Source organism: Pteronotus mesoamericanus, unplaced genomic scaffold (genome assembly GCF_021234165.1).
Source record: "Pteronotus mesoamericanus isolate MK-2021 breed Mesoamerican mustached bat unplaced genomic scaffold, CSHL_Meso_final contig_94, whole genome shotgun sequence".
Classification (NCBI taxonomy): Eukaryota; Metazoa; Chordata; class Mammalia; order Chiroptera; family Mormoopidae; genus Pteronotus; species Pteronotus mesoamericanus.
The window spans coordinates 44,274,304-44,291,316 of NW_026555285.1; the positions used below are offsets into that span (position 1 = coordinate 44,274,304).

Here is a 17,013-nt window from a genome sequence, read left to right on the forward strand (position 1 = left end):
AGGTGTTTCCCTGTCTAATACCAACTTGCAGGGGTTATTTTTAGCAGCCTGTGATTCCAGGAGATGGTGAGATAGCAGCTCTCAAAGCCTTGTCAAAATGAAAATACGGGAGAAAAATCCAGTCTGCTCTAATCTAGCAAGCATTTCTGTTTGGAAATCCTGATTCCAGGCAATGAAAATGCATGAGCAGATACACGATTTTGTTCCCTAACAATAGCGAGGCGCCAGAAGAGGCTTTATCCTTGGTTGTTGTTACCATGTGCCTTTACATCCCAAGGAAACAAAAACATGATTTCGTCAGCATTAATTTTCAATATTTTTGAAATGTTAATTTTACATTTGTTTGGTGGCGTAAGGGAACAGCGGAGGCAGGAGTGGGAATGGCCGCAGAGAAGGAGCCAAGAGAAACTCCACGTGGGGAGAGTGGGTGGGAGATCAAAGGCTGCCGTGGCAGCGCTGGCTGGGGAGGACCAGGGCCCTGCGGTGTGGGAACGGAGCCCGTTGCTGCAAAGGGGACGTGGGCAAAGAGGAGCCCGAACTGCCCTTTGACGAGGGCAAGAGACCTCTCTCTGCCCTGAGCCTCCTGCTTTTGGGGACCCCCCTCCAGCCGTCTGCCAACGTGGCCAGTCCTCACGGGGTGAAGCGTTCGAGAGCCCTGGGCACACACCTATCCAGAGCCTACCTTTCAGGTGCTCACTATGCAAAGTGTGGTCCATGAACCAAACAGCATCAGCATCACCCAGAGGCACGTTGGAAATGCAGGCACTCAGCCCAGCTCCCTGACCTATTGCATGTAAACAGGAGCCTGCCTTTTAACAAGATCCCCAGGGGGGGTTTCATGCATATTAAAGATCCAGAAGCACTGATCTGGGCTACTCAGGACCCTGGGCTGGCATGTCCAAATGGCTACAGCCCACTTCAAGATGGGCCTGTTGCTTGAGTCCATCCTCCAAAGAGCGACAGTACCAGGCAACGTCACTGGTGTGAATACTCCTTGGCTTGGGAGGCCCATGTGTGAGGGTCGGGAGAGGTGAGAGACTGCGCCTGTGCCGTCTGGGGTGTCCTTACTTGTGTACATGAGGCTCTTTCAGGGGTGGGCTTTGGTCATGGGTCATCCCTCCCCCACCTCCACCTTTCATCACAGAACGCTGAGAGGCCAAGCGTTCTAAACTGGAAGCAGGCCTTCCGGGGGTTCAGAAGGGTTATAAAGGTGGGGTGATAACTCATTTTATTGAACACTTTATTAGCTCGATGTATAGCTTCACCAACTTAGATATACGGGCCTCCATGTGTGCCCTCGCTGTGGGCCCAGACGTATCAGTGGTGGGCTTTGCTGGGAGTAGTTTCTTCCTACATTAAAACAGAGAGAAAAAAAGAGAGAAATAATTGGTATCACATGGCACAGTTCACACATCAATACACTGCCTCCAACCAGTTGCCGAAAAGTTCAAACTACTTCTGAATTTTTTGATGTTGAGATGAAGGTGACATTTGTTTACCTGAAACAAGGATCAACTTGTTCAACTAATACTCCATGTGAAAGCCATTCATTCTTTCAGCTGGGCACTGATTATTCTACTATGGTTCAGATGCCATGTTTAGCCAGACTCTGATCAAAGAGACCTGGCTGCCCTCAGAAAGATCTCATGGTACCTTCGGCAGGCTGAACGTCTCTTTACTAAGCAGGCTTGGTTCTTCAAGTTCCTTCTCCCCAAAATGGTGAACGCCGAGTCCAGTCCTACAAGATCCTTCAACATGGACCCAGAGCAGATTTGAGCGATAATTTGGCTTAATAGGCAAGACTGGCAAGTGGGTGGTGCTCGAAGCTGTGTATCTACCTGTACAAAGTAAAGCCAAATTCAATTGCCTGTGTGTTACCAGGATACTGGCAATTTCCTTATTGTAATTTGATATTATTATGCAACCTGGTTGTTGAAATATTTTTACTGGTGAAGTTTCTGTCACACTTACCCAGGATGAGTTCTTCCAGATGGGTCACAAACAATCGTGCCCCCAAATCATGCAGAGTATCCCTTGCTTCATTTATCAGAGAAAGCAACGTGGTAAACTCAGCAATGTTAAAGTGTTAGTGACTTAATGTTTTACAGCTTCACACAAATACAGTCTCTTGCTTTTGAAAGGGCCTCAGGGACGAGCACCAGGTATCATGTGAATGAATCACCCGTGATGGCCCCTCAAAAGTCAATGAGGAACATATTTTATATTGAGGATTTTTCCCAGGGCTCTTTAAAGCGCAATACCTGAATGGCTATCTGGTCTACCAAAAACCTTGCCTTGAAGAGAGGCTCCTGGCATTGATGAAATTAATACAGTCTTATCTTTATCAGGTAGGGTTGAATATTGCTGACTCAAATATGGAACTTGTTCTCAAAAAGGCTATCCCAAAGACTTAGAGAAATCTTATAAGCTGGAGTCATGTTCTAATTAGGGGGAGAGGGACCAAAGGTGAGAAAGGAAGGAAAAGAACCAAAAGATACCTACAGACAGCTAACCTGTACCTCCTCCACGGGCTGGGTGTGTTGATGTTCAGCCATAGACATTATGCTGGCCTGGCTTATCGATACCATCTACCCATCTACCTACCTCACGTCTGGAGCTCAGCTGCTTGAGAAAGACTTGAAAGTCCAAATTCCACTGAAAAAAGAAATGTCTCAGGTTCCTAGCTGTGTTGCCTGCATTTCTGCCCCACCCATGTTAATCAGAAGCCCAACCATTGTTATGATATAGGGAAACACCAAGTCTCTCAGGGAAATTTGCCTAAAAATTACTTTGCCCAATAACTGATTTTAGATGCCTCCCCCTGAAAACACATGGCAGCAAATGTAGAGCCAACATGTCATTTAGAAGCCAAAATTTCAATAAAAACTAGGTCTGATGGATGGAAAGTAGAGGCCATTATTGTTGCCGTTTGGTAGTTGCATTGACAGACTAGGTTGTGTTCCTCACTGTTAACTTAGATTTCTTTTTAACTCTTTGGCAATAATATTTATGTATTTATAAAAATTTTTTATAAATGAATATTTATCTGACCTGAAAGTGTTGTTCAAAAATTGTTTCTGAATACAGAGCCTTACTAAGTCACGTATTCACATGGCCTGTATTTTAAATGGGAATACATTGGAATTTTCAAACTGGCCAGATATTGCTAGAGAACAGGAACACTGGAAAGATATGTAGACTACAGTACAAAACTCTTCTGAAGAACCGTACAACGCAAGACTTAATGAGAAGATCTGATATAAAGATATTGAAGCTAGGAGCTTCTGTGTGGGCCAGATAAGACATTATTTATAAATAAAATGTAAACTCACTAGTTTATTCTAACTGAAGGAGGCACTATGACTTCTCTTCATATATTTTGTGAAGAGAGGAGTGAATGATACAGTTCTGGAAATCTGGCCCATCCATGATTCTGCATTTGGCATTATATCCTTAAAAGATCACATAACGCTGTATCTTGCCTGTGTGAAAATAATTTTGTTAGCAGTAGGCACTTGGACTCCACAGGCTCCCGGCAAGGGTGGGGGAGGAGGCGTGTTTTTGCCCCAGGTTAGACTGCAGCCGTGCACCTTGGAGGAAGCTGTGTGAACCATACCTACAAGTCTAGAACTTGTCTGATGGTTTTTATGGAACACACAGAGTCATCTCTTGCTTATCTCAACGTGGACTCTTCACTCTGTGGATGAGCTGTGGAAAGGTGTTCTTTTTTCATTTTGGAAAAAAATTTAAATCTACTTAAAAGTTGCAGTAGTAGTACAATGAACTGCTGTTGTCTTTCATCTAGGTTCACTCCCTCAGCATTTTCCCTACATGTGCTTCCCCTCTTTGTAGAGAGATAGAAACATATGGTTTTAGATCCAGAATCACATATATAATGAAAATGATGGTATGTTATGTGATATGTATTATACATAATATATAATTATTTTTGCAGAACCATTTGAGAGTAAGTTGCAGACATCATAGCCATGCACCACTAAATACATCGGTATATGTTTCCTAAGAACATTCTCTTACATAACCGTGGTATAATGAGTAAATTCAGGACATTTAATATTGAAACAATCCTACTATTTACCATTTATATACTTCTCATCCAAATTTTACCAATTATCTCAGTACCATCTTTTATTGCTTTTCTTTTTGGCTCCAGGATCACACAGCGCATTCAATTTTCTTCTCTTTTCAGTATCCATTTAATCTGAAACACTTCCTTGCTCTTTGTTGTTGATATTTTCGTTTTGTAGAAAGCCCTCTATTTGAGTTTGACTGTTGATTTGATTAAGACTATGTTTTCTTTTCCCTTTTGTGGGGGAGGCAAGGATACCACAGACACAGTGCTGTCATTGCCTGCACATCAGGGGTCCAGAATGTCCATCGGTCTGTTGTTATCGGTACTGTCCACTCACGTTAGTAGGTGAGGGCGGCGCCTGCTGCATTTTCCATTTTAAAGAGATGATTTCCTACCTTATAAACTAATTAATCTGGGAAGATACTTTATCTATGAAAAGGCTGTCACACACCCCCGCCTCCGGTCCCCTACACTGCCTCTGTATTTATGTAGTAGCCAACAGTGAATTTGGTTTGATTTATGACAATGATGGCTGCAGCATGGTACTTTTTTCCGTCAATCCTTTTACATTTATTAGTTGGCATCGTACAGGGGGGAAAAAAGAGCTTTCCCTTTTTTTTTTCTCATTTATCTTATCAGATTCACTATGGACTTGAGGGTTTTTTAAAAACTCATTGTTACAAACTGGAAAGTTTTAAAATCTTCAATCCCCTGTCAACTGTTCCTTTCTTACATGCAACCCTCCTAACATGATATAAACTGTGTCTCAGAGAGACCCATTTTACTTTGCCTAGGTAGTCTGCAAAATTTAATTTTAAAAGTTTTGCAAGTACTGCTCTCCAAAATTAAATATGATTAACTTCTGGATCAAACGCTGTTTTGGAACACCCAAAGCTCCCATGTATCGGGATGGATAATTGTGAGTTGGCTAGTTTTATGAGCATGGGCTGCTGAGTGAAAGACTGAAATTGTTTAGAACCATCCAATGTAAGCTTTCTGTAAAACATTGTTAGTGTATCTAAATCTTGATCTCGGTTCTTCTTGAAAAAATCATACAATCCCACTGTTGACCCCCAAGGCAAGTCAGATGGGCCTGGAGTATAGAGGGGAGTCTTACAGGGCTGGCGCATGTTACTTCTTTTATTGATACGTTTAAGTTCTAAATTCAAATAAACATGTTTCTCTCGGCTTTTCAACACATGCTGCTGTTTTAGTTTTGGGGAAAAAAATGAGGTTAATGTTCCTTAGAACATTAGATTTAAAAAGCAAAAGCTCACGTAATCTATATTCTTTCTGTTTTTTTAAAAAGGAAAATCGATAGCTTACACATAAAACCTTATGCTTTCCAAGGGTTTTTAAGTGACCTGATGTGTTCCCAGGTACCTTCTCAACAAGCGCGTGTGGTAGACTCAAGAATATAGTGCGTATAAACATATGCACAGTATTGTTTTGTTCTTTAAATACCTTTTTTGACTTAACAGAGGAAAAATCCTTGAACCTTGAACAGGAGTTTATTATTAATTTTTTAATGTTCTTAAATATTGCTAATTTACAGTAGAACCTCTTGAAAGCCTATGTGGTCTCATTTTATACATAGATTCATGGCATAATTTTTGCCTGATGTGGTAACAGTTTATAAAAAGGCTAATATTTATTGGGAGGTAACTACCTCTTCAGCATTGTTCTAAAGCAGTGCTTCTCAACTGTCTGGGATCAAGAGTCAGATTTATTTAATTACTTATAATTTTCAATGCTTTGCAAACTAATAAATGATTCTACTGTACATGGCTAGAGTGCAGCTCCAGGTCCACGTGCCTCAGTGTGCAAGTTCAGCGCTCAAACTGGTCTCTAGCTTGTTCAACAAGACCCGACCAATCTTGAGTTTGGATGTCATGGCCGCATCAAGCGGCTAAAAAGTTTTGAGTTTTCTTGAAATTCCCAGTTACAAACAGTTCATGGATCAACAGTAGCTGACAGACTAGACATTGTGTCATTGTCTTATTTAATCTTTACAAGAGCCCTCTAAGAAAATTACTATCCCAATCTCAGGTTTACAAAGAAGATGAAACATGGTGTGCTTCTCGACCCCGAGAGCCCATGACTAGCAGGCGGAAGCGCATGAGTCTAACTCGGGCAGCCAGTGCTCAGAGGAGCCAGTATTTGACTGACTCCAGAACTTGTGCTCCTCCCCATCTGCTTGCTTCATTTGAACTGCTTGTGAAATAAGAACAATTTGGTTCCGGGGTCTCTAACCTGCGGCCTGCAGGCCACATGCAGCCCAGGATGGCCATGAATGCAGCCCAACACAAAATCGTAAATTTACTTAAAACATGATGACTTTTGTGTGTGTGTGATTACGTGTCGCAATGTATTCAATGTGTGGCCCAAGAGAACCCTTCTTCTAGTGTGGCGCAGAGATGCCCAAAGGTTGGACCCCCCCCTTAGGCCATCAGACGAGGACCTCCTCAAACAATCTACAAGCCTACCTTCCTCCACCTATCTTGGTAGAAGAGGGGACGCTCTCCTTGTCCAAGGGTAATGATTCCATCCTGTTTCTTTGGATGCTCTTGGTTCATCGGTCATCCCAACCAAAGCAACTGTGCAAGGGAGGGAACTATATCCATCTTACAGATGAAGATGCTGAGGTTCTGAGAGGTTGAGATATTCACCCAAGCATGTAGCTAAGGCAACATGCTGATAGGGTGACCATATCCCATTTTGTCAAGGATGGGGTCGGTTTATTGCCCTGGCTCGTTAGGCTGGTTAGTGTCTTCCTTTCATTCCCAAGTGTCCCACTTTGGAAAATATATTCTTTGGTCACCCACATTGCCAGCAAGTGGCAGAGACAGAATTGGCATGAAGATCTGGGGGACCGACCGCAAATCCAGGACTTCCTGTTATCCTAGGCTACTTCCTTAAATTTCAGAATTATAAAGTCTAGAAGGAAGATATTTTCTTGGTCACTGTTCATTATTTAGCCAACATTTATTGAGCACCCACTGTATGACAGACATTGTGCCAGAAGATTTAATTAAAAATGCACAGGGCACAGCTCCAGTCTCTGGAAGCTCATGATTTAGTGAGGAAACAGATCACTATGAATACTGGTAATCAGGGCAGCCTACATAACGCACAGGGCCCAGTGCCAAGAGGAAAAAGCAGGCCCTTTGTTTAAAAATTAACGATTTCAAGATGGTGACAACAGGACACTGAACCAAGTGTAGCTCTGTTTAACGAATGAGGGGTGGGCAGGGTATTATAGAAATACATACATAGGAATTACCTAGGATGCAGAATGATTTGAAGACGGCTTTCTAGAAAAAGCGAAAACTGGGCTGACCCTGGAGCATGAAGGCATCTCCCCTCCATGGACTTCTCTATTTTTCAGACTACAGGATGTTGTGGAGAACCGCTTAATCCGTCGTTTGGACTTAAATGTCATCACCAAGAATTCTCTGCCAGCAGACACCCTCATTCTCTCCCTCTGGATCTGTGACATACTGCGGTGGGCGGGGGGTGGGCTGCCCAGGTCTCCTGTCAAGGCCCTGCTGCCCCAGCTGCCGGCAGTGATGCCCGGCGGGCAGCCTCCAGCCGCCCGCGCTTCAGGGGGCAGCCCGCAGGCAACAACTGATCCAGGCGGAGGTGGTGAATAGAGGCCTGGCCACTGGCGGGGCACCCCTTCCGGGCCATCTTAGCTCCAGAGCTCCCAGTGGGGCCAGCTAAGGTTGTCGGGCCGGCATTCCTACTGATTTCTCCCTCTGCCCTCCCCAGCTCCTTCCACCTTGATCCCGTGTTGGTCCCAAAGGCACCCGCTAATGAATATGCTGAACATTAACCTCGTTTCAGTCTGCATACCCGAGAGCCAAACTGCAACAGGTGTCAAGAGAGTCCAGTGGTTGCAGAGGATTTTTACTTGAAAATTATTATTTATATATATATCCTTTATTTCTAAATCTGCAAATAGAATATAAAATGGTGGAAAGAAGGACTCTGTGTATGTGAATGTGGATACCTCTTGGTTTAAAATTCTCAATTTGATGAGGAGCAGCATGTCCATTAAAATACATACATCATGTTTTGTGGAAATTAACCCAGGAATTGATTGCATTTCTTGAGGAAACGTATCACTATTTTTCAGTCTGTCTGCTTGTGGAATAATGTAGTTCATAACTCCTGTTACTTTTGGAATAGAATTTTTTTTTTTGATACATTCCATTTTCAATAGATGAACTTTGGAGAATTAGGTTATTTGGTAACTAAACTATATTGACCATAAACATGGCTTTTGGATCTTTTTCTTTGTTTTAATTTGAACTTCCTCAGTTTTCTTCATTCCAAGTGAAAAGATTCCTTCCCCATCATTCCTTTTAATCAAATATAAGCATGTCCGTTCCCTAAACTACCATTGGGGAATGACAAGGAAGGTTTTTACTTGAGATGTGGGGTCCAGAATGTCATACAGTTTTCTAGGTAAAGGTGAATGCTGAAAACTGTCCGAAACAGAAGTGGCTATGGGAAGTGACTTACACATTCAGGCACTAAGTCTCACGCGCTTCATAGCAACAGATTCTGAACATCTTGAACATCTTGAACAATGAACTTTTCAGAATTAGATAAGAAACAAATATTGAGGTTTGAGGGAAGGGGTTTCTAGCATCTCCAAACCATTAGAAAGAAAAACACTGATTTCATCAGCTTACATAGATACAAGTTAACATGTCGATAAATTAACAGTTAACTCATTCAATTGCCACAATACTTAGTAAGTCTAATTCACAGCCTCATTGAATTGGTTTAAACTGTTTCTTTACAACCCACCCACCATTTAGGGCGTTATCAAAAGCATTTAGCATTAGATTTTTGTTTGTATCTCATTCATACTAATGGAAATACAAAGGAGTATAAGAGGAAACTTTTGGAGGTGATGCATAAGTTTATTGCATAGATTGCGGTGGTTACATGGGTATACACTTACCTTCAAACACATCAAGTTGTAGACATTAAATATGTGCAGTTTTTGTATGTCAATCATACCTTAATAAAGTGGCTTTAGAAATTGGCACTCAGAAAATCCGTATTGCGCCTTGTTTTGGTACTTATTCTGGAATTGGAGAGGAAGTGTGACTCATTTGATTAATCAGTTGGAAAAAACAGAGACCCTGAGCCCTCCTGTACCAAATGCTTCACAAGCAGCCATTTGCTCTGGACCACAAGACAACTCACAAATATACTCATATTTTACTCCGAAATTATGTCCCAGGTACCGATTAGTCCATTTTAGATGATTAAGCCTCTGAATTTGAGGAAGATTCTAAAAGAAAAGCAGGCTGATAACTTTGTTTTTAGTTAACTCAGTTGTGAAGTATAACCTGCAACAGAGAAGTGCAGCAAATAAACAAAGAGTCCATTGCTGTTCTCATTGCCATCCAGCCCCACCAAAAAGAACGCTTTACGCACCCCGGAACTGCGTCTTTCCTTTCACCCAATTGCCACCACCTTCCACCTTCCCCAGGTGAAGAACTATTCTGACTTTGAACACTGTAGTTTAGGCATGACTATGTTTAAACTTTGTATAAATAGAATCATAAATATTCTTTGGGTCTGGCTTAAGTTCCTGAGAGTCACCTGTGTCGTTGATGTAATTTAATGACTTTCATTGCTTTGGAGCTTCTATTACATCACAGTTCATTTTCTTTCTGTTGTTGATGAGCATTTCGATTATTTCCAGTTTGGCGCTATTAGAAATGATGTTTCCAGGAATATCCTTGAACACAACATCTCTTGGAGCACATGTTTATGCATTTGGAGTAGAATTAATGGATCACAGGATATATATCTTGAGTAAATATTGTCCAACTGTCTTCAAAAGTCATTTTCCCAAAATATACTTTTTATACACACAGTAGTGCATAAGAGTTCCCACTGCACACTGGCCTTTCTAATGTTAGCCATTCTAGCGGGCGTCTAGGGGTATCTCATCGTGGTTTTAATTTGCGTTTTCCTGGTAACTAACAAGAGTGAGCACTTTTCCAGTTATTGGCCATTTGGATATTCTCTTTTGTGAAGTGCCCCTTGAAGTCTATTTCTCTAATTGGGTTTTCTGTGTTTTAATGAATGTTAGGAGTCCTTCAGATTCTGAGCACTGGTTCTCAGACTTCAGTCTGCATCAGAACCACTCCTTTTGGGTTTATTAAGACACTGGTCCCCACCCCCTAAGTTTCTGATTCAGTCAATATGAAGAAACAAGAATCTGCGTTTCTGACAAGGTCCAGGTGACGCTAATGCTGATGGCCCAGGGACCAAACTCTGAGAATCCATGTTCTGCAGTCCTTTTTTTTTAAAAAAAAAAAATTATTTTTAAATCATGTTTATTCTATTACAGCTGTCTCAGGTTTTTCCCCCTTTGCCCTCCTCCATCCATCCCACCCCGCCCCCACTCCCACAGTCAATTCCCACTGTGTTGTCCATGTCCATGGGTCATTCATACCTGTTCTTTGTCTAGTCCCTTCTCCTTCCCACCACTGTCCTCCTTCCCCAGCTCCTCTGGTCACTTTCAGTCTGCTCCTTGTTTCCGTGCCTATGGTTTATTTTGTTTGTTAGTTTATTTTGTTGAATAGATTCCACTTATAGGTGAGATCATATGGTATTTGTCTTTCACCAACTGACTTTATTTCACTTAGCATAATATTCTCCAGTTCCATCCATGATGTCGCAAAAGGTAGGAGTTCCTTCTTTCTTTTTTTAATATGCAGATTTTATTTATTTATTTATTTATTTATTTATTTATTTAAATGTAAGATCCAGCAGTGTTTTAAATGGAGCAGCAAAAGATGTTTCTTTTTCGTCCAGGGCAAAGCCACCTTTCAGAACACAAAAACCTCAACAATTTAATGCTTGTCCAAGCACAGGGCATAAGCTAATACTCTCTCCTTTTTCCCGGAAGTGGTCCAATTGGGTTTGCTTCAATAGCAACTATGTTAACCTGCCTGAAAACAGCCTATCTGCTTAGAACATTTGGTCCACCTGATGAATTCATCGGGAGAACCTGTCAGTCATGGGAGATATTTTTACGATCTCAGGAAAAGTCAGTGACTTTCAACACAGCAAGGACATGAGTCAGCAATCCCTCTAAGAACAAAAGTACAGAACTCTAAATGGAGATAAGCAATGTCATTTATTTCAACTGAATTTTGTTTCATTAAAAACTCCATGACAACAGTAACACAGAAATAAAAGACACATTTTTAAACTGTCTTTAACCTCTAAAGACAAACTAAATACACATACATTTCCAATATTCCCATTGTTTTAACAAACCTCACTATTACCATTGTTGTCATTTCAGTTTCGGGAAGTACTAACCTTGACTATTAAACAACTGACTGGTTCACTGGACTAGACATTAACTATGACACTTCTAGATATAAAATGTTCAACAGCTACTGCACTCAACTTATTTTGGTAGTTGGCTGTGTGTGCATGTTTTAAGGCTTGATTTTACAAAACATTTGTTCCTGGTGAACAGTCCGAAACCCTGCTCTATGAAGGCATATAGGTTAATATATGCAACTTGAGGGTGGCTGTCCCTTAGTCTGAGAGGTTATAAGAGTCCGCTTAAAACCAAGACTGTAGAACATTTAGCAACTTGACCTCAACGTACCATAGCCATCACCACCAAGAAAAACTAAAGACCCACATTCAAAGAAAGTATAGCAGGCTCTGGGATGTAGTGTGGTTTGTTCATTTACTCATCAGAAAGACCTAAACAAACTGCTATTTGTGGTCAAAAGTACACTAACCTGGGTAGGCTCATACACGTGAACCTTCTGGATGCACCATGAGACCACACTGTGTAATCACAAAGTCCACAATGATTTCCATTTTTGTGCACCATCACAGGACAGCCTGTGCATGCAATTTAGAGGGAAGTTCAATAAAGGCTACAGCAAAAGGTTTATAGTCAACCGAAGGCTAGCCAGCAGTGAACCAGAACCCTGAATAAGAGCACTACTACCTATTCAGGAATTACTGTTAGCAGTTCGGCTTTTCTTGACATCACCGTGCTGAGTCTAAAACCACAACAGTGCCCGTGTCAAAGTCGTAGAAATTTAAAGATGATCAATGGCCACACTTGTGTCCTTCGTTATCGAATCATCTCTCACGGCTTCTATTTTGAGAAAGCATTACTTTTCTCTTCCTTTTCTTTTGGAACATATAATTAAATATTGCCTTTCTGTATGTTAACTATATATAGCAGCTTGTCTGGGGGGTGGGGTGGGGGAGCAGACGTTCCCTATTATAATGCCACGTATACTGAAGTGTATTTTCTGGTTTTCCGACTAGTTTCATCTGTGCTATTTGCACCAGAGGCCTGTGAGGGGAAATAACGGATCCTAGGTGTGTAAGGAAAGTGGTAAGACAACAGGGTGACTTCAGACAGTTTTTCAAGTAAATAGAATCCCTGATAGAACTGGGGGGTAGTAAAAAAAAAAAAATCTCTTACAACTTCGTCTCATAGCTCACAAAATGAGCTTTGGCTCCGAGTCTCTTAAGGCACAAAACCTGGTAGACAGCTTTTATTGGTGGCCTGCACTTTTGATTTGGATAAGAAAAAAAAAAATACTATAACATATAAATATAAATAATAAGTAACTTTGTTAGAGCTTAAAATCATTGGGTGAAGTTGGAGGAAAAATGCAAATAAACTAACATCTTGTATGTGTCGATATTTGGTGCTCGTGTTAAAAAAAGTATGGTGTCGTTCAGACAGTGCAAAAGCTACTGGAAAAATGACTTCAGAATAGGCCTGACGTTGCAGTGGAATCACAGGGCTGTCTCAAAAATAGTGAAGGCCGCAGGCTGTACATTAGACGTGGTTGTCACCACAGGGCCATTCTGGGTAATATCTGGATAATTCCTTTTGAAGTACACCTGTAATGAAAAAAAAAAAAAGAAGACAGGCATAAAAAGAACATGTTTAAAGTTTTAAAGTCCTTCTCCCTAAGGCAATGCATTTCTATGTCCACTTCTTCCTGTGAAGCAAACTCATATCACTCATAGAAGCACAATTAAAAAAAAAAAAAATACAGGGATGCATTTATTCTATAAAGGAAGTAGCCCCATTAAAAACCCTCAGTGGGGCCAGGCTTAATGCCAAACAACCTGTAGATCCACTTCAGGTCTGATCGTTCTGATCCACAGATAGGTTTTATCACTACATTACACTGATAAGCAGAATCATTTTACTGAGTCAAAACCTGGAGATAAATTAAAAACAGGGTGACAAAGAGGCTGGGAAATCTAGCGTCTGCATGAGGGTTTCTCATTTTCACACACAAAATGAGCACAATAGATTTGGATGTTAATATCAGGTTGTAATCCCTGTATTTTTTAAACTCTGATTGACAAGTATTGAAACGGTGTCGTATATGTATGAAATATCCCGGCGTTTAATTTGTGCAGCAAAGCAGTTCCAGGGCCCATAGAAATGTGATCTGTGGACAGTGGGCACCGTAATGAAAAGAGAAGCAAAAGCCTTAACAATGACTCAACCAAGCAACTTCTCTAAAATGTAAGATGATACCAAATAATAGGGCAGTTCTTTGCCAGGCCTTTGAGTTCCTGAATTCTACCAATTTCTAGCTGAACTAGAAGAGATACGGGCTTTCTGATAAATGTATAATCAGCACATAAAGGAAATGAAATGCTGTCAAGTTCCTCTGTTCCGCAATCATCGGTTTTTAGTGGCTGTATCGTATCTTGGTTCCCTGACAGATGCACATAACAAAATGAAATAATGTCACGACTTGGGAGCTCTTATCTCAAAATGTGTTTGGGTGAAAAAGGCCTTCAAATGTAATTTTTTTTTTTTCAAAGACGAATGTGAAAAGTTTTGTGTGAGTCTTTAAAACAGAAAATGCACCGTCTGTCTGAGGCTGACAAGTGTCATGAGCTGGGTCTCTTAGTCATACGATTCCGGGTCTCTTTTAGAAAGCCAGGCTCCAAATATATTTGTGAGTGCTGTCAACAAAGTTATCATGGAGATAATGGCCTCCACGTACGAAAATGAAAAGCGCTGAGACGGCCACCTGCCTATGAAGTGTACCCTTTCTCTTGTTGCTTACATACCTACTCTTCCCAAAACGTCACTGTGTATGAAATACTATATGCTGTCACTTAAGGAGAAAAAGAAGAAATCCTTCAATAATGCTTGGACCCTACTGGGCAAACTCTGAGGCTGTTTCCATTAAAATGCGTGTATTCAAAAATAAGGCCTCTACTGGAGGCTCATTTATATCTTCTCCCTCCTCCACGTTTTAAAGATGGCCATATTTTGTGTGGTTATAGTTTATGTACCCGAAAAAAAAAAAACAAACCCAAAACCCATTTCTTGGTGAAATTACCAACAGCCAGAAGGCCTTTCTCACTCCCAGGCCACCTTGGCAGCTGCCCTTGGTGGGGGGGGGCCACCCCGCACCTAAGGCAGGCAGCTGGTGGCTGCAAAGAAGACAGAAGGATCACTGGAGTCGACCAACTCGAGGCTACGACTTGTTTTGAGAAACGGAAAGTGCGTGCTGGGGAGCCAGCAGACTCTGGGGATGATGAGACGAGGCAAAGCGAGGCTGGTCATCCTCGCCAACCACTGTCCCACCCCGAGGACATCTGAGGTAGAGTACAAGGCCACGTTGGCCAAGCCTGAGGTCCGCCACCACCACCATGGCCATGAGACTGCACTGGGCACAGCGTGAGGACGGCAATGATCACTGGCCCGCGTGACCGTGCCATCGCTAGAAGGGCGCCACACGGCCGGTGGGAAGCAGACGCTGCAGTGTCTTTGATACAACGGGCTGGAGCTTGGTTTAGAGAAAATAAATAAAAATAAATAAAAACAGCCCAAAGAACAAATGGAAAGTCATTTCATTTTCTGCTGCTCGAGTGTCCTCCCCAAATAAGCCAATTCCTTTCCTCATAACCCTCTTAATGTAACATATTGAATAAAGACTTTGCTATTATTAGCTACTGTTCACTAAAGCGGTCTTAGCTTCATGGCCTGAAATGCTAGAAACTGAATACTGAAAACGGGCTTCCTGTGTACAAAATCCTTTATTTGACCTTCCCTTTTCTCATCTGGTGCCAAGTCTCTCAATACAGCCTGCCCGCCAGGAGAGGTGCCAGAAGGCGGCTTGTTCATGGTGCAGGCTGTGCAGGGAGCTGGGGTGACCGAACGCTTGTTAGCGGGGTCCTTGTGTGCAGGCTAAGCCTACGGAGGGCGCCAGTCTCAGCTCTCTGTTCTGGGACTCGCTGCTGGTCCCAGAAAAATCACCTCTCTCCATGCTGGCTGCCTCATCTGTGAAATGAGACAATGACTTACCTCATAGGAACTAATTAATGGCTACAAACTGCAGGTTGAAAACCCGCCGAGCTAAGTGCTGGGTGTGGTTATGATGCTGCTCAGGAGGAGCGGCCCCCTCAGCCCACAGAAAGAAGCAGCATCGCCTCGCGTGAATGGTGAAGACAAAGCATCTGGGAGGCCCGGGTGGATCTTTTGATATTGTCCTCATGGAGCCCCAGTGTTGTCGCGGAGACACATTTAACCCGGTGAATGGGGTCAATCGGGAGCCAGAAAGGTAGTTAAAAGATTATGGAAGTTGGAGTACTGACTGGTGACCCTGAGCAGTAACTTAGTTAGGCTCTCCTGCCATTTGTCAAAAAGGGATGATGCCGACTCAGAACAGTTTGTGAAGATTAAAGGAGACAATGCCATAAAAGTTCAAGTTCAGGGCCAGAAGGAAGTTAGACCAGTGATTGTTTAGCTTCTTGTCCCTCTTCCCCTCCTTCTCTTGGGTTTGATTCATTGTAATTTCTCTAATACAGGCTGAACTTACACGGAGTGTTTAAAGCATAAATTGTCAATAAAGCTACCATCATGGAATGAGAGCTTATAAAATGCAGAAGGACAACAAAGCTCCCATGAATGGATAATGGCGAGTGTTTTTGTTAACATCATATCCATAGGGCGCTATTCAACATGTTGAATTCTGGCTCAAGACTCTGCCAGTTCGGTCTCCCTGAACTGTGTGGCCCAAGCTCAGTGCCAATACCCCTCAAACCAGTCTTTAGAACAGGGCTGATTTTGGCATACATGTTGGCATGCATATTGTCGAAGTTAAAGAATCCTGGAGAGTTAGGGAGGACTTCTGCTTTTAAGAGATCAGAAATAGATTTCCTCTCCCCATATACCCTCAGAAATCACCCTAAACAATAAGGATACTGTGAAGTTTATTTTTAAAGCCCATCTTTGATGAAATCAGGAGTCACCTGAAATCCCAAATGGCGAAATATTTGGAAGAGCTGCCTCTGCAACCGCACCCAATGGGGCTATGATGAGACAGGGAGAGGGCACTTAGGGGAGCGGACCTCAGGAATCACTCTCCTACCCACTGGCCAATTCTAAGGTGTGTCCATGAAGAATCACAGAGAATCACTGTCTTCCCCTGAAACATGTGTGCTGGTAAGCTCCTAGGAGAAGAGAGATTCTCAGATGCAAGGGGCGTCATAACTGCCCATCTCTGCAGCTAGGGAGGAGGGCCGGCTATGTGAATACACACTCAATTTTCCTCTTGCTCACACACACACATATTCTTTTTCTGAATCACAGGGAGCTTCCATGTTGAGTAGGGAGAACCCTCTTTACTCTAAAATAATGCCCTAGCCATAACTACCCTGCAAATATATGGTCTAGGAAAAACTCACTTAATTCAAAGGCCAGTAGTAGGACCCTTATAATAATAATGCAAAAGAAGTAGTACAGGATCTGTAAAATACACAAATAAAAAGTGAGGAAAAGGAACGAGGCAAGCACATGACAGATGAATACTTACTGAACAGGTGAAGATTATGAAGACTATATGTGATACAGT

At 42.1% G+C, this 17,013-nt stretch overlaps 1 protein-coding gene across 2 annotated transcripts in view; it reads right to left on the reverse strand.

The window, feature by feature from the left end:
• Nucleotides 1-11,254: 11,254 nt before the first annotated feature.
• The window catches only part of ABCC4 (ATP binding cassette subfamily C member 4 (PEL blood group)), a 221,064-nt gene continuing 215,305 nt past the window's right edge, over nucleotides 11,255-17,013 (reverse strand). For both annotated transcript variants that reach the window (XM_054586476.1, XM_054586475.1), the window contains one exon: nucleotides 11,255-13,024. In XM_054586476.1, the coding sequence (XP_054442451.1) occupies nucleotides 12,917-13,024 (108 nt within the window). In that variant the 3' untranslated portion in view covers nucleotides 11,255-12,916. The remainder of the gene's footprint in view (nucleotides 13,025-17,013) is intronic.